The 18,651-nt window shown below is 44.0% G+C and overlaps 1 protein-coding gene across 1 annotated transcript in view; it reads left to right on the top strand.

Moving 5' to 3' along the window:
• MACROD2 (mono-ADP ribosylhydrolase 2) overlaps nucleotides 1-18,651 on the top strand; it is a gene marked incomplete at its 3' end in the record, with an annotated part of 3,247,744 nt that overhangs the window by 13,088 nt on the left and 3,216,005 nt on the right. Inside the window, 1 exon segment of the mRNA XM_082250969.1 lies at nucleotides 12,781-12,894. Coding sequence (XP_082107095.1) covers nucleotides 12,781-12,894 — 114 coding nt within the window.

The raw sequence follows: 18,651 nt of genomic DNA, 5'->3' as shown, positions 1-18,651 counted from the left end.
TGTAGACTTTTTTTTTTTTTTTTTTTTTTTAAGATGGCTCTATAGAAATCTATGGGGAAAAAGCTGTGCAGACATGGCCAGCAGAAAGATTTAAATTGTGTCCATCACCTGCAGAGAAGTATGCATCTAGGGCAAGCAGGGAGAGTTGGGCAGAAAACATAGGTGTATTTTATATGCTATAGGTGGAATTTAATAAAGCCTGAAGGACACTTTCTGGCACTATGGCCCTTTAGGATAGCCTGTACAAGGGTCTAAAAACCCTGGTGCCCGTTTCAGTAGTTTTGACGACACTTTTGGCAGATTCAGGTATTAATAGTGTGCTAATACTGCACCCAGTTCAAAAGGAATTACCTCCATTTTGTGGAAGTAAAAAAGTGTGTGTCAACACTACAGGGAGTGCAGAATTATTAGGCAAATGAGTATTTTTGAGGATTAATTTTATTATTGAACAACCATGTTCTCAATGAACCCAAAAAACTCATTAATATCAAAGCTGACTATTTTTGGAAGTAGTTTTTAGTTTGTTTTTAGTATTAGCTATTTTAGGGGGATATCTGTGTGTGCAGGTGACTATTACTGTGCATAATTATTAGGCAACTTAACAAAAATCAAATATACAGTATACCCATTTCAATTATTTATTTTTACCAGTGAAACCAATATAACATCTTAACATTCACAAATATACATTTCTGACATTCAAAAACAAAACAAAAACAAATCAGTGACCAATATAGCCACCTTTCTTTGCAAGGACACTCAAAAGCCTGCCATCCATGGATTCTGTCAGTGTTTTGATCTGTTCACCATAAACATTGCGTGCAGCAGCAACCACAGCCTCCCAGACACTGTTCAGAGAGGTGTACTGTTTTCCCTCCTTGTAAATCTCACATTTGATGATGGACCACAGGTTCTCAATGGGGTTCAGATCAGGTGAACAAGGAGGCCATGTCATTAGCTTTTCTAATTTTATACCCTTTCTTGCCAGCCACGCTGTGGAGTACTTGGACGCGTGTGATGGAGCATTGTCCTGCATGAAAATCATGTTTTTCTTGAAGGATGCAGACTTCTTCCTGTACCACTGCTTGAAGAAGGTGTCTTCCAGAAACTGGCAGTAGGACTGGGAGTTGAGCTTGACTCCATTCTCAACCCGAAAAGGCCCCACAAGCTCATCTTTGATACCAGCCCAAACCAGTACTCCACCTCCACCTTGCTGGCGTCTGAGTCGGACTGGAGCTCTCTGCCCTTTACCAATCCAGCCACGGGCCCATCCATCTGGCCCATCAAGACTCACTCTCATTTCATCAGTCCATAAAACCTTTGAAAAATCAGTTTTGAGATATTTCTTGGCCCAGTCTTGACGTTTCAGCTTGTGTGTCTTGTTCAGTGGTGGTCGTCTTTCAGCCTTTCTTACCTTGGCCATGTCTCTGAGTATTGCACACCTTGTGCTTTTGGGCACTCCAGTGATGTTGAAAGTGAGACATTTTGAAATGTCATGCCAAATGTTGGCTCATTTTGGATTTCATGAGAGCTACACATTCCAAAAAAGTTGGGACAGGTAGCAATAAGAGGCCGGAAAAGTTAAATGTACATATATATGGAACAGCTGGAGGACCAATTTGCAACTTATTCGGTCAATTGGCAACATTGTTGGGTATAAAAAGAGCCTCTGAGTGGCAGTGTCTCTCAGAAGTCAAGATGTGAAGAGGATCACCAATTCCCCCAATGCTGCGGCGAAAAATAGTGGAGTAATATCAGAAAGGAGTTTCTCAGAGAAAAATTGCAAAGAGTTTGATGTTATCATCATCTACAGTATATAATATCCAAAGATTCAGAGAATCTAGAACAATCTCTGTGCGTAAGGGTCATGGCCGAAAAAACCATATTGGATGCCCGTGATCTTCTGGCCCTTAGATGGCACAGCATCACATACAGGAATGCTACTGTAATGGAAATCACAACATGGGCTCAGGAATACTTCCAGAAAACATTGTCGATGAACACAATCCACCGTGCCATTTGCAGTTGCCAGCTAAAACTCTATAGGCCAAAAAGGAAGCCAAATCTAAACATGATCCAGAAGTGTAGGCGGTTTCTCTGGGCCAAGGCTCATTTAAAATGGACTGTGACAAAGTGGAAAACTGTTCTGTGGTCAGACGAATCAAAATTTGAAGTTCTTTTTGGAAAACTGGGACGCAATGTCATCCGGACTAAAGAGGACAAGGACAACCCAAGTTGTTCTCAGCGCTCAGAAGCCTGCATCTCTGATGGTATGGGGTTGCATGAGTGCGTGTGGCATAGGGCAGCTTACACATCTGGAAAGGCACCATCAATGCTGTAAGGTATATCCAAGTTCTAGAACAACATATGCTCCCATCCAGATGTTGTCTCTTGCAGGGAAGACCTTGCATTTTCCAACATGACAATGCCAGACCACATACTGCATCAATTACAACATCATGGCTGTGTAGAAGGATCCGGTACTGAAATGGCCAGCCTGCAGTCCAGATCTTTCACCCATAGAAAACATTTGGCGTATCATAAAGAGGAAGATGCAACAAAGACCTAAGACAGTTGAGCAACTTAAAACCTGTATTAGACAAGAATGGGACAACATTCCTATTCCTAAACTTGGGCAACATGTCTCCTCAGTCCCCAGACGTTTGCAGACTGTTATAAAAAGAGGGGATGCCACACAGTGGTAAACATGGCCTTGTCCCAACTTTTTTGAGATGTTGATGCCATAAAATTTTAAAGTCAATTTATTTTTCCCTTTAAAATTATACATTTCCCTAAAACGTCTTTCAGGACAGCACCTTAGAGAGATGGCTCCTCCCTCTGCTCATTAGGAAACACCCCATCCACCAGATTTTAAAAGGAGGCTTCTCCCACCATTCATCAGTTTTTGTGTTTCCTCCGACCGAGGAACACCTCTGTGGGGAGCTGGGCTCTTAAGGTACTATCCTGAGAGACCGGGCTGCCTACGTCCACCTACCCTTTTTTGGAGACGATTGCTTCTCCCATTCACGCGACCGACTGCAGTGCATGGGCTCCTTCTTCCTCTTCAGTGCTCTAGGCTGAGTCAGGACCCCGCAGAGCACAGCCCTGGGAAGGCATCTTGAAGGAGCGGAACGATTTTTCTTAGACTTCCGCCGCCTTTTTTTCAAATTTGCCGCCATTTCTCCGGATCAAGCGACGCTCGTCCGGACCGGAAGTGAGGTTCCGGAAAGGGCAGCGTTCTGCAGGGGGCGTATGGCGTCATTTCCGCCGGACGCAGAGGAAGAAGGGAGGAGCAAGCTGGTGCCTTATTCCGGTCCAGTGCAGGTGCGCTTTGGTCTCCAGAACCGGTACCGAAGCCACGGGATACTGCTGCCAAGCGATGGTAGCTTCTTCAGCGAGTGGGACAGGCACAGGCACCAGTAAGGCCCAGGTAAGGGGTATCTTTATATGGCCTATCTTACTGTGGGGTCTCTCTCCATCCCTTTTATCTTTCCCCCGGTGGCTGGGGGCCTGTCAGGGCACATGGGACTTCCCTTAAAATGTCTTTCTGTGCACCTTGGTGACCCTGAGAATCAGGCTGACTCTTAAGAAGCATGTGTATGTTTTCCCATTCATGTCTTCCAGGCTAAAAGCTCTGAAATTGTTTCCAAGAGAAAGTGTCCTTCATGCAAAGCAAAGTTGTCGGAAAGCTGGAAAAAGACACTTTGCCAGGGGTGTATTGATGCACTAGTAAAGGAAGAAGAATCTGCAGTTTGTGGCGACCTAGTCGCATCTGTGAGGAAGGAATTGGATGCTACCATCCAATCTTTTCGGTCATCCCTACAGGATCCTGCCCTGAGTCAGCTATCAGCCTCACTGTCCTCTCAGGGTTCACAATTGGTTCCTTCGGTGGGGACAGAAGGGTTTCCTTCCACCCAAGGAGATAATTCCCCCTCACATTCCAAAGAGGATTCAGAGGAAGAAGAGGGAGGGGCACAAAGTAGGCCCACTAAATACAAACTATCCTTAGAGCAAGTGGATGGTCTCCTGAGGGCAGTTTACATCACCCTGGGTCTAGAGGAGGAAAAGAAGGAACTGTCCCTGCATGATAAAATGTATGCAGGCTTGGAAGAGCCTAAGGGCCGTATCTTCCCAGTGCATCAGACTATCTCGGATGCAATAAAACATGAGTGGGCTGATCCGGAAAAGAAAACCTTCTTCCCTAAAGCCTTTAAAAGGCGATTTTCCTTTTGATGAGGACCCAGGAGCTCCCTGGAATAAGATGCCAAAGATTGATGCAGCCTTCTCCCAGGTTTCTAGGTCAACAGACCTAGCATTTGATGACATGGGAGTCCTGAGGGATCCCATGGATAAGAAGATGGACCAGCAACTTAAGAGATCCTGGCAATCCATCATGGGGAGTCTGAAGCCTGCCATGGCAGTAACCTGTGTGTCCAGGAATCTGGAATACTGGCTTAGCCAGCTAAAAGCACACATCACAGCAGACTCCCCTAAACAGGAAATTTTGGATTCCTTCTCCACACTCTCCACGGCCATAGCCTTCATTGCTGATGCTTCAGCAGAGTCAGTGAAGATGACAGCAAGATCTGCCGCTTTATCCAACTCAGCCAGAAGGGCTCTTTGGTGAAAGACATGGCCTGGGGATACGGCTTCTAAAAATAAGCTGTGTGGACTTCCTTTTCAAGGGGATCTACTATTCGGGCCTGGGCTAGACTCTGTTCTAGATAGAACAGCAGACAAAAAAGTCTTTCCCTGTGAAGAAGAAACAGGCAGCAAAAAAGCTTTTTCGACCTCAAAAAGCTCAGCAAAATAGCAGACCCCAGGAGAAGAGAAGAAACTGGTCGACACAAAAACCCAAAGGGAAAGGAGGTGTTCTCTTCCATCCTCCTGTGTCAACCAACAAAACACAATGACAAGACATTGCCGGTGGGAGGAAGATTGAGGGAATTCCTCCCCTATTGGGCGGCCATAACAGAAAATCAATACATTCTGGATATGCTGTCCCAAGGCTACAACATAGTTTTCAGAGACGCCACCCGAAAGGTTCTTTGTCACAAACCTCCCAAGAGATGCAGAAAAAGCCCTGGCTATGATGGACCTGTTAAAGGACCTGAGGCGACAGGGAGTTGTCTGTCCAGTTCCAGTGGAGGAACAACATCAGGGATTCTATTCCCACATATTTTTGATAAAGAAACAATCGGGGGATTTTCGTCTTATACTGAATCTGAAACCATTAAACAGGTCAGTTCTGTACAAGAAGTTTCGAATGGACTCAATTCTTACAGTCAGAACCCTGTTAACAAAAGGATGCTTCATGGCATCAATCGACTTAAGGGATGCTTACCTGCATATCCCTATTGCCCCTCGCTCACAGAGATTCCTAAGGTTGGCAGTAAATCTGGGAAAGGAAATGCTCCATATCCAATTCAAAGCACTCCCTTTCGGGCTATCATCCTCCCCTCGTATTTTTACGAAGGTAATGGCAGAGTGTTTAGCTCCCCTCCGCCTTCAGGGAATCTCTGTGGTACCTTACCTGGACGACCTGCTTTTCTTTGCCCCGTCAAAGGAAAAACTTCAAGAGGACCTGCACAAGGCAAGAGGTCCTCTAGAAGCTCTGGGATGGATAGTGAACATCAAGAAGTCGAATCTCACACCGGCTCAGCAGGTTCAGTTCCTAGGGTTTCAGTTATGCTCGGTGGAACTAAGAATCTTCCTACCAGAAGACAAACCGGTCAAAATACAGAATTTGGTAGCAAGACTACAAACAAATCAGTGGTGGTCGATCAGAGAGATCATGTCAGTCCTTGGAAACCTGACTGCATCAATTCCAGCTGTCCAATGGGCAAGGCTGCATTTTCGGCCACTCCAATATTTCCTCCTCAGAATCTGGGATCACAATCCAGAGACTTTGGACTTAAAGGTAAAAATCCCCACCAAGGTCAAGAGGTCCCTTTGGTGGTGGAGAAATCAGATAACCTTGTCCCAGGGTTTGGCCTTGTCCTTCCCAGCAGACCAGAGGTTAACAACGGATGCCAGCAGTTGGGGGTGGGGAGCCCACTGGAACCAAAACCTGGCACAGGGGGTTTGGTCTCACACCGAGACAAGGAAATCCTCAAATTGGAAGGAGTTAAAGGCAGTCGGCCTAGCTCTAGCTGCCTTCTCTCAAAATCTTCAGGGGACTCATGTTCAAGTCCTTTCAGACAATGCCACTACGGTGGCATATCTAAACAAGCAAGGGGGCACAAGAAGCAAAACCCTACAGCTGTTGGCAACGGAAATTCTGCAATGGGCGGAAAGGCAGTTACTTTCCTTGTCAGCAATCCACCTAAAAGGTACACTAAACAGTGTGGCGGATTATTTAAGCAGGCAGAAGATCCGAGAAGCAGAATGGAGCTTAAACCCAGAAGTCTTTATGTTGATAACCAAGACTTGGGGAAAGCCAGAGGTGGATCTGTTTGCAACGAAAGAAAACGCAAAACTTCCACTTTACTTCTCACTCCACAGAAACGACAACTCTCTGGGAGTAGATTCCCTGGCACATCCCTGGAGGTTCAGGTTGGGGTATGCCTTCCCCCCCCCCCCCCCTTCCAGCTCATTCCGTTGGTATTGAGAAAAATCCAAATGGAAAGAGCCTCAGTGATCCTGATCACTCCTTATTGGCCCAAAAGGGTTTGGTTTTCGACTGTCCTTCAACTATCAGTCAAACCTGCTTTTCAGCTCCCTCTTCGTCAAGACCTACTGCTTCAAGGTCCAGTCTATCATCCAGAAGTGGAAAAGCTAAAGCTCACCGCCTGGTATCTGAGGAGCAACTGCTGAAAAGGAAAGGATTTTCAGATGCATTAATCGCTACTCTACTTTCCAGTAGGAAAAAAGTCACAAGGAATATATATGCAAAAGTTTGGAGGACATATAATACCTGGTGTGAATCGAAAGATCAAAAATTGGACAGTATTACTTCAATTTTGGAGTTCCTACAGGAGGGCGCAGGAAAAGGTTTGGCAGTAAGTACCCTCAAGGTACAAGTTACAGCCCTGGGGGTATTCTTGGAAAGACCCATTTCTTCAGAATCTTTAATCATCAGATTCTTCAGGGCCCTTACCCGCTCCAGACCAGTGCCTATTAGAAGCTTCCCCAAATGGGACTTGTCGGTGGTCCTTCAGGCCTTCACAAAGGAACCTTTTGAACCACTAGAAACGGTTACACTAAAAAACCTTACCCTCAAGACAATCTTCTTGGTGGCAATAACATCAGCAAGAAGAATCAGTGAATTACATGCTTTATCAGCTATCGAACCTTTTTTGTCCATATATCCAGATAGGATAATTCTCAAGACGGATCCAGGGTTTCTCCCAGAAGTAGCTTCAACGAGAAACCGCTCACAAGAAATTGTTACCTACCTTCTGTCCTAATCCATCAGGAGATAAGGAAAAAAGCTTTCACTACCTAGATGTAAGAAGGGTCCTTATACACTACTTGGAGGTTACTAAAGCGTTTAGATCATCAAACTCTTTTTGTTCTTTTCTCTGGCAACAAAAAAGGTCGCCAGGCATCAAAAGGATCAATAGCCAGATGGCTCAGATCCGCTATTTCAGAGGCTTACTCCCAAATGAAATTTTCTCCCCCACAGGGGATCAGAGCTCACTCTACTAGAGCGCTAGCCACTACATGGGCAGAGGAAGCTGGTGCCACTCCAGATCAGATCTGCAAAGCGGCTACGTGGTCAAGCTACTTTACATTTGCAAGACACTATAGGTTGGACCTTTTGGCAGCTGAAGATCAGGCTTTTGGCAGAAAGGTCCTGCAAGCTGTGGTCCCTCCCTAAATTGAGTAAGTCTCGATAATCCTCTCGAAGGTGCTGTCCTGAAAGACGTTTTAGGGAAAATTCAAGTTAGGCTTACCGGTAACTTGTTTTCCAATAGTCTTTCAGGACAGCAGGAGGATCCCGCCCTATTGTATAAAATGTATTGCTGTGATTAACCATATCTGTTTATGTGTTCCAGCATGGGCCGGAGGTACTCTTCTACAAACTGATGAATGGTGGGAGAAGCCTCCTTTTAAAATCTGGTGGATGGGGTGTTTCCTAATGAGGAGAGGGAGGAGCCATCTCTCTAAGGTGCTGTCCTGAAAGACTATTGGAAAACAAGTTACCGGTAAGTCTAAATTGAATTTTTCTCAGTTTAAACATTTGATATGTCATCTATGTTGTATTCTGAATAAAATATTGAAATTTGAAACTTCCACATTTCCTGTTTTTATTCACAATTTGTAGTGTCCCAACTTTTTTGGAAACGGGTTTGTATACCGATATGGACTTGGTAAGGTGTTAGGAACGAACGGAAGCCACATCCATTGATGGAAATGAAAATTATCAACCTACAGAGGGCTGAATTTAAAGACCCCCCCCCCCCCCCCCTAAAAATCAAAGTGAAAATTTTTTGCAGCAGGCTAGTCTAATTTGTTGAAATGTCATTGCAGCAACTCAAAATGGTACTCCAGTATTTTGTATGGCTCCATGTGCTTGTATGCATTCCTGACATGGGGCATGCTGCTAATGAGATGAAGGATGATGTCCTGGGGTATTTCCTTCCACATCCGGACCAGGGCATCGCTGTGCTCCTGAACAGACTGAGGGGCAACCTGGCGGTGTTGGATGGACCAAAACCTAATGTCACAGGGGTGTTCTATTGGGTGTAGTTCTGGCAAGCATGGGGGCCATTCAGTTGTATTAATTCCTTCATGCGCAGGAACTGGCTGTATACTCACCACATGAGGCCGTGCATTGTTGTCCACCAGGTGGAACCCAGGACCCACTGCATAGGGTAGGGTCTGACAATGGGTCCAAGGATTTCATACCGATACCTAATGGCAGTCAGGGTGCCATTGTCTAGCCTGCAGAGGTCTGTGCGTCCCTCCATGGATATGCCTCCCTTGACCATCGCTGACCCAGCACCAAACTGGTCATGCTGAACGAGGTTACAGGCAGCATAATGTTCCGCACGACTTCTCCAGGCCTTTTAACTTCTGTCACATGTGCTCAGGGTGAACCTGCTCTCATCTGTGAAAAACACAGGGTGCCAGTGGCAGGCTTGCCAATTCTGGTGTTAATGGCCAATGCCAATCAAGCTCCATGGTGCTGGGCAAGTGAGCACAGGGTCCACTAGAGGACATCAGGCCACCCACATGAAGTCTGTTTCTGATTATTTGGTCAGAGGCATTCATACCAGTGGCCTTCTTGAGGTCATTTTTGTAAGGCTCTGTCCTGTGCACAAAGGAGCAGATACCAGTCCTAATGGGTTAGGGACCTCCTACGGCCCTGTCAAGCTCTCCTATGGTAACTGCCTGTCTCCTGGAATCTCCTCCATGCTTCTGAGACTGTGCTGGGAGACACGGCAAACCTCCTGGCAATGGCACTTATTGATATGCCATCCTGTAGGAGTTTGACTGCCTGTGCAAACTATTTAGGGTCCAGGTATTACCTCATGCTACCAGTAGTAACACTGACCCTAGTCAAATGCAAAACCAGTGAAAAACAGTCAGAAAAGATGAGTAGGGGGACAAAATGTGTCAGTGGCCTCCACCTGTAAAACCATTCCTGTTTTTGGAGGTCATCTCATTGTTGCCACCTGTTAATTTCATTAACTCCAAAGCAGCTGAAACTGATTAACAAACCCCTCTGCTACTTAACGGACCAGATCAATATCCCAAGAGTTTATTTGACTTGATGCTTTACTCTGATTAAACGTGTTCCTTTAGTTTTTTTTGAGCAGTGTAATATACATTTTATACTCCTGACTAGTGCACTCTGTAGGCTGGGCTGTATATCATATACTACTGACCACTGTATTCTAAGTACATCATATACTTCTGAAGTTCTTTCTGAGGGTTGGCTGTAGAGCTGCGCGATTAATCGTTAAAAAAATCACTAGCTCGATTCACCCTCCTCTCGATCTTAAAATGGCACGTCCTCGAATCTTACATGAGTGTTCCCTGCTCACTCACAGCTGTCAAAAAAAGCCTCCAAATGTTTATCAACATTAAGGTTGCTAGAGAACTATAAACAATGTTTTACAATGTATCATTTCGTTCTTTTAGATCAAAGGAATGTACTTTCTCCTGCAAGTGAGGGCAGTTTAACCTCCTAAAGACTAAGGGCGCTTTCACGCGGCCGCTCCGCTTGTCCGCAAATCATCCTATTTTTTTGCAGACATAATGTAAGTCTATGGCATTGCGGATGTCAGCGGAATACCATCCGCTGACATCCGATTTTCTTCCTTTCAGTTCTGTTCTGTTTTTTGGAACGGAACAGAACCCTATTTTTTTCATCCGTTCAAAAAAACGGAAAGGAAGGAAAATCGGATGTCAGCGGTGTCACCCGCTGACATCCGCAATGCCCATAGACTTACATTATGTCCGCATATCATCCGCAAACGGATGGGATGATATGCGGACATACGGAGCGGATGACACAAATGTCATCCGCTCCGTGAAAAAAAAAGTCCCGCAGCGGAGCTTTCACACGGAGCGGCCGTGTGAAAGAGCCCTTAGCCTTTTTCTGACACTCAAGTTAAAAATCAGTATTTTTTTGCTAGAAAATTAGTTGGACCCCCCCCCCCCCCAAATATATATACTTGTTTTTTTTTTTTTATAGTAGAGACCCTAGAGAATAATCGTTGCAGTCTTTTTTTTAAACACAGTTTTTGGGGGGAAAAATACACTTTTTAATAAATTTTATAAAAAAAACAAACTGTAAAGTTAGCCCAATTTTTTTTTTTTTTGTATAATATAAAAAATGTTAAACAAGAATCGTGAGGGAATCCTGATCCTTATTCTAAGCAAAAAAATTATGATTCTCATTTTATCCAGAATCGTGCAGCTCTAGTTGGCTGTGTATAGAATTTTTTTTTTTTTACATATCTGTTAGCCTGGCTTGTGGCACAGTAATTACAGCATTTTTGTGGGTACATGGACTGTGGCATATGTGTGCCCTAGGTGCCAGATATGCTATGTACAACTACTCCACTGCTAAACAGTCCCCTGTTTGTCCTAGAGACTAAATCGAAATCTGCAAATGCATTTTCAGCAATGTCCTTGAATAACCCTGTGTGAAAAATAATTTGTTGCTGCTAAACTGATAGCACAAACCTCACAAATGATTACAAATGTTTGAGAACCTCTACAGTAAGACAAGTCAGTATGGCATGTATCTTAAGTCAGACAGTCTTTAGTCAAGTGGTCAACAAAATTTTTGGTATCTTTTCTTTTAGAAGTCTTTAGAACTGGACATACATTTATAGTCTGATTATTAAATTCCGGCTAGGCTGAGCATACACATTACAATACAGTAAGAGGAATTTCAGACATGAATTCTTAGTACATAGCTACGTTATTCCCGCTTGGACCAATGTAACTATGTATACGCCATAACTGATGCCTCTAGTAGCTGGATATTACGGAAGTAGACTCCGCTAGTTTAGTGACTTTTGCTTCCAGGTCCTGTGCCAGATGGCTGCTCTGCTGCATCCTGAAGCTAGGAAGTCTGCCATTCAACACCAGTGCAATTCCGAGAATGGTTTGCTTTTTCTGAAAGAAGGCAAAGTGTTCTGTGATTGGACAAGATGGGAGTGGTACGTCATTCTCTCAATCTCATCCAATCAGACCACGTTTTGCACTCATTCAGGAAATGCAAAGCATTTTCTAAATGGCACCCATGCTGAGCGGTTGACCTGTTTTTAGAATGCAGCAGGGCTGCCACTTGGCACTGGACCGGAAGCAAAAGGAGATCACTGGAGTAGCAGTGTTTACTTCAGTGATTTCCAGCTTCCAGCTGTATCAGCCAGGTATGGTATATTGCATACTCCAATAAAACTCTCCAGTGCTAAAACCATTGGTATTCTTCAATCACTTCTATCCACAGTGCCACTCAAGGGTGCAGCCCTCCAGACTGGGGAGTCTTCTAAACAGGGGCAGGAACACCTTGTGCATTTTCACAAATACTTTTATTTGAATCCAAAAGGACAAATGGATACTCACATGCTGATATAAAAATTCAAGCAACACTGATAACACTCCAGCTGGATGCAGTGAAACCTCGTCCCAGGACCAAACCTTTGGAAAGCTGATGCGTTTCAGGGGGTCATGCCCCTTTCCTCAGCTGCTAACTGGAAGAACAAAAGGGGAATGCATCTGTGGGAGTGGCAAATCTTACCCCTCTATTCACTGCTAGGTGCTGGGTCCAAACATACCCTGCATCGCTTGCCACTCTTCCATTGTGTAGGCTTTATCATTCTTATACAGCCACTATATGGTGCTATATATGTATATACAGGTAAATATTTAGCACTACCTTTGAAAGACCTTTTAACAATGATGCTAAAGACACTGAATGGACTTTTTTGTAGGTACCCTCCTTGCTGTCCCCATGGACCGCAGTTAAAGAACTCCATTTCTTTTTTTTTTTTTTTTTTGTCCTCTTTACCAGAGGAACTTATTTGGATATTCAGGACTTGGAATCTGGACTTCAGTTACTAAACGATTCTAGAGCAATATATTTGCACATTTTTACAGCCTGGTCATACAAATGTATATTACACTTTTGGTGGAACGGGGTTGCGTACAGCTATGCAAGTAGTCACTGTTCAGTTCAGTCCTGAAAAAGAAATTCTTGTACTGATGTAGATTTCTAGTACTTCTGTACCACTCTGAATAAGTAAAGTGTCCTGCTTTTGCATAGCTTGTTGGGTTACAGAACAATAAAGTGATACTGTTGCTTTTTTGTTGCAGAGCGACTGTTCAAGATGTCACAAGAAGAGAGACGCCAAGAGCTGCTCAGAGATTACATTCCACTGAATGATATTACGACATGGCTGAACCAGTATGGAGACCCATCAGCAGACGGTAACGGAGTTTGTGTGCTTTATAGCAAAACCTGAATTCTTGTCCAGTGCTACCCTTCCCCACAGCCAAGACGATGCTTGGGGGGAGGATTGGGTCATTTAGGAATACCCCTATTAGTTGATATTGAGCACTTGTAAATGACCAGTCAACTCTTTTCATTATTAATGAAGGTGCTAACTGTGTCCACCAGCTGCAAAGATCTGTACTAAAAGCCATGGGCAGATCATATTTTGGTCTCTTTTTGCGGTAGGGGAAAGGGGGGTGGGCGACATCTCATAATTTGTTTTGGCCGAAGTTCCCTTCATGAAGTGGATCATTTAGTTTGTTTGGCTAGTCCACAAAATACGCATTTACAAGAGGAAAAAAATTTATTTTTAAAGAGTTGTGGTGGTTTTTTTTTTTTTTTTTTTTTTTTTTTTTCTTTTTAATTGCTTTGCTTAAAGCTCAACTTAAAAGTAACCCCTCCTGCATCTGACTTTTGGGTTAAATCAATTACAATAACTTTGCTTAGTCAGCCCACACTGATGCAGGGTGGCATTTGCAGCTTTATATCTTCTTTAGACCATTGGGTTATGCTCCTCCCATCAGGAATAGGACACTAGGCATGAACACCCATGCGATCTGATTTCAATGCTGACAAAAAAAGGGTTCTGCACCATTTTTGGCCGATGCAAATTCAGCCATACAATTATGCTGCGGCTAAGGTAAGTATTTCATAATGAACTAGTATGCCATGCATACTAGCACATTATGCCTTTTTATCTTTCAGGTTTTTATTCTTTTTATTTTTTTTGGAGGTTTACAACAACTTTAAGGTGGAGGGACCTATGAACAGTTCCAAAAGTCAGTCAAATTTGGCACAAAACCTTCAGGCCTTTGCTAAAAAGCTGAAGATGAGGAATTTCACCTTTTCAAAATGACCCAAGGCATACCTCCCAAATCAACAAAAAAAAGTATTTGAAGTGTTTTTGCAAAGAAGAGTGGGCAAAAATTCCCAAGGCAGGATGTGTCATGCTGATAAGACTCCTACCCTAAAAGACTGAATGCTGTCATAAAATCAAAAGCTGCTTCCGCAAAATATAGAAAAATTGGTATTCATGTGTATCGAAAAAAATGTATGTATGGGGGATGAGTGAGGTATGTGGGTTTTCTTTTACATTTTCTTTTCTTTCGCGCTCTCGTGTACGTTTTCAACTACTTTTACTCTGTAAGCAAAACTAGCAGACTGTAAGGCATCATGTACACAGGACATTTTGCAAACTCTTCTATACTCCTTTCCTCCTGACAGCAGCGTTTTGGCAGAAAAAAAGCTGCCAAAGCGCTTTGGCATTAAATAAATGAATTGGCCAAAATAATAATTTTATTCTGGCCATTGAATTGATGCTTAATCACTGAACGCACCTAGCACTCAGGCGTGCTTCAGAGGCATTTAGGTGCGTCCCTTTTTTTTTTTTTTTTTTTTTACAAAGCTCTGTTGATCCTGGATGTGCTGACTGTGTGTGTGTTTTTTTTTTTTTTTTTCTCTTCTAAAAGCTTTTTAAACTCCTCTAAACTGTGCATGGACACATTGGCTAACGTTCAGGGGTGTTTAGAGGTAGGGAAAAAAAACTCCTTAAAAACATCCAGCCTGCATGAGAACTAAGGAGTACCTGAATAATTTAAAAGTGAGCCTAATGCTCTACCTGTTGGTAGAAAACGAGAATGCATAATACTGGAGTGAATTCCTTCATATAAGAAAATGTATACAAATTGGCTACATGTTTTCTATAACCTATTTGTTAAAATATAAAATAAAGAAAAAATGACTTGCATTTTGAAATCCGTTAAGCACCCCCCCCCCGGCTCCTTTTTTTTCTGGCTCTGACAGCAGCATGAGTCTGTGAGCCAATGAGGAGGCGGAGAGGCAAGAGAGCCACTGCTCTCGTGCACAGCTTTGAATTTAGATCGGGCTCAGATAAGTATAGCTGGGGGGCGCTGCCCTCGGAAGGTTTTTTTTTTTTTTTTTTTTTACCTTTAATGCAGATAATGTATTAAGGTAAAAATCCTTAATCCTTTAGAACCACATTAACTCTTTAATTTACTATTGAATTTTTTTTTTTTTTTTTACTGAGCGCTAGAAACGCTCCACTTTTGTGGTAAAAACGAGAATATACAATTGCTACACAAGTCCTATTGTAAATGAATGTTATTGAACATTAACTTTTCTTTTTAATCCTGCAGCGCTGGTATTTTCTGTAAAATGTAATATGGCAACCTGGAGGCATTCTGTACACAGATAGTATATAGAACCCTCCTGGAAATGTAATTTCCTGCTTGTGTGATTGGCTTATTGATTTTTCCCAGATGTCTGCACTAAGATAAGTCAAATTTTGGGTATCCTCTGCAACAAAAAAATGTATTTCCTGTGAGATACTGCCAAAGGGTAATCACCCCTGCAGGGAATCGGGGACATTCATCATTAGAACCCAGCAAGTGTAGCAGCTGATTGATAATTATGAAGTCACTCCCATTCAGATTTTTGCGCACAGCCTATCGGCTATTTCTTCAGAATCACAAAAGGTAGAAATCTGCAACAGTTTTTACAATCTTTGCAATACATGTAGTTTTTTTTTTCTAAACAAAAGTGGAATTTAAGTTTTTTTTTTTTTTTTTTTTTTTTAGCACCATGGACTCTGGACAAATATTGGGTTGGTAGGTTTTGATTTATCTAGCACAGGCAGTCCCCGTGTTACAAACATCCTAATTGCATACAACTCCTACTTAAGAATGAAGGCAGCATGAGGTCACGCTGGTCCCAAAAACTGCCAGTCTTGCTGAGCATGCCACCACCTACTGTCTGGCGGACCTGTCAGCAATCCCACATCACTGCATGGCCAGCTAACCCTTCCCTATGCTATCTAAAGTGACTGTTATCAGTGTTTGGGAAGCTGCCCCTAGTGCCCAAAAGTCACGTAAACTAAAATGCTCTGTCACTCAATTGTCACCTCCTAAAACCTACAGTAATTTGTAAAATGGTATGTGCACCTCTAAGATCAGGTATTGATAGTCAAGTTACTGTATGCATAATCGGCTTTGTATTTTTTGCTAGATCCGCATGCATCTTAAGCCGGCCATTGATTTTTCGATTTTCTTTCCTGCAACCACGGATTGGGAGACCACACAGTGATTATTGCTAGCTGTTATAGCCACTGGCAATAATCACGTGAAAAAGCAACAGGCTAATTGTATCCATGCTTGATTTATTGATTAACTTTGGTAAAATTAGCCTGCCAATACATGGTTCAAATCTCAGCCACCCCCTGCTGAACTGGCTGATATTTGAATGGTCTAAGGCTGTCTTTAAAGTCCCATAAAATACCAGTAGTTAATCTTTCTTTAACTTGCCTCTTAGTTGATGATTTGCATGGATGTTGCTGTAATTTATTGGTTTTTGCAACAATTGAATGAATGAGTTTTGTTTTCCTTTTTATTATTGTTGCTGAAAAACTGTAAAGAGGTATTTTCAGTGAATTGCCTTTTATAATTAATGCCCTAGCTAAAGGACTCCGCTAAATTCATTTGTTTTCTGACATCCCAGTCATGTTGAAAAGTTAATTTCAGGATCGCAGACAGCCTCTTAGAGCACCTGGCTTCTTGCATATTAATGTACAATGGCTTGAAAGAAATTGCAGCAGACCAAAAAGGTGATGAAAGTTGCTGCATAAAGCATAGTTGGTGTAAAACAGGGATTTCTGTTGTTCAGTGACAGGCACCGCTCCATATCTTCTTAGACCCTTGGACTATACTGCTCTCGCCTCAGGAGTAGGACTAGGCGTAAATAAAATTAGCTACATGCCTAGGGCAGTCCCAGGGAGTATACTCCTCACTTACTGCTGTAGGACTTCAGTTATTTTTTTTTCTGCCTAGTCAGGAGTAAGGACCTGGTTCCCTGCTGGGATCTCTGGTCCTGGCATTTTTTTCCTTTTTACACTGAATTTTTTTCTTCGTTGTTTTTGATTCCTGAGAACTACTATCAACTGTTGGACTGGGTGACGCACTTGTTATCCTAGATCAGTGATGGCAAACCTTGGCACCCCAGATGTTTTGGAACTACATTTCTTATGATGCTCAACACTGCGGAGTGCATGAGCATAATGGGAAATGTAGTTCAAAGCATTTGGTGTGCCAAGGTTCGCCATCACTGTATTAGAGCCTTATAGTCTTCTCAGTGTTGCCAGCGAGTGCGACCCAACAATTAACCGCGACAGCCCCACTGGACGGTGGCTGGCCGGCAAGTGAAACACCTCATGAGGTCACATAGCCCTGGTCACGACATTAGTCACTGCCAGAGTCGCAGCGTACCTCTGGCCCACAGCATCCCCATTCCAAGATGGCACGTGGATTGCCGGGAGTGGTTCCCTGTTTGGTGAGTAGTGTGTCCCCCCCCCCCCCTTCCCCAGGGGAAATATTGGGGTAAATGCAGGCCCTTCCTCGGGTGTCCTTCCTTCCCTCATTGGTTCCCCCCCCCCCCCCCGGGGCGCACGGCTGTCGTGAGGAATGGGGTGTCATATGGTGATGGGCTGGATAGGGGTGGGAGCACACCACCGGCCATTGTGTGGGGGTCCCTATGGAGGCCCCCCTGGTGGACAAACAGCTACCTGAAGGTCCGGTCTAGGATCCTGGGTGCTGTGTGGGGCTGCCATTTTGTTGCGGATGGCTGTTATGCAGACTCGGTGGTCATATTTGTCTAGTCCGGTGGCAGATTGAGCTTCCCATTGAAGTCAATGTGGAGGCAATTTTTTTGTAGCCTGTGGAGCGGTGATGCGGCGGCGGACCTCTAGTAGCAGTGACAGTGCTTCCTCTTCCTTTTTGATCGCATGGCAAGCAGCTTGGCTCTCTGTCTCCTGATCTGAGTAGGTGGTGAGTCCCTGTGGGTATACAATTCCCTCTTCTGCCATAGCAGTGCCGCTGGTGCGCTGGGACTTGCAGTTCCACAGTGGTAGAGGTGTGGGGGGGGGGGGGGAAATTTTGTAGTAATTTTTTGCATATTAAGGGCAGCCTCCGGATTAACCATGGAGTCCCTGGAGTAGGTATCACCACCTGACCCATTCTGAGAAGCTGCGGGACCCTCTGGGTCTGTCTGGCCTTTGCCCATGACAGTGGACCTACAGTCACTTGTGTCTAAGGTTGATCTGGCCCAGCAAGAAGTGCCCCCCACCTTCACTTGTATCCTCTGCCTCAGAGTCTGAGGTGGATTTGGCCACCACGAGTCAACCCACTGGGTCTGCGTCCACGCACCCTGAGTGCTCTGACAGTGAGGATGATTCCTCCTCCACTACGGCTGAGCTTGTGGAGGCACTGATTGTATCAGTGCGGGAAACTTTAAAATCTGAGGACACAGCTGATGCTGCGTCGGTTGCTCCGTTGCAATTTGCCTGCCTATTTAGACGAGATTGTCGCTAGTCAGTGGGGATCTCCAAAACGCATTTTTGGAATACCTAAGCGTTTTGCTAGGAGGTATCGCTTTGAGGAGTCTCTTCTGAAGAAGCTGACAGTTCCACCGGCGGTGGACTCAGGTTTCCAGATTAAATAAGGCCACGCTTTCTCCAGTGGAATATTCCCTGTCTTTTAAGGACATTGTAGACAAGCAAACTGAGGCTCTGGTCCGATACCTTTTCACCGTGGTGTGTTAAAATTTTGAGGCTGGTGTTTGCTATCACCTTGGTCTCCCAGACCTTAATGGGCAGGGCCGCTGATAAGCCAGTACAACTGGCCCTG

The sequence above is a fragment of the Pelophylax lessonae genome (genome assembly GCF_965119305.1).
Source record: "Pelophylax lessonae genome assembly, chromosome: 3".
Taxonomy (NCBI): Eukaryota; Metazoa; Chordata; class Amphibia; order Anura; family Ranidae; genus Pelophylax; species Pelophylax lessonae.
This window is presented reverse-complemented; position numbering and strand designations above follow the sequence as displayed.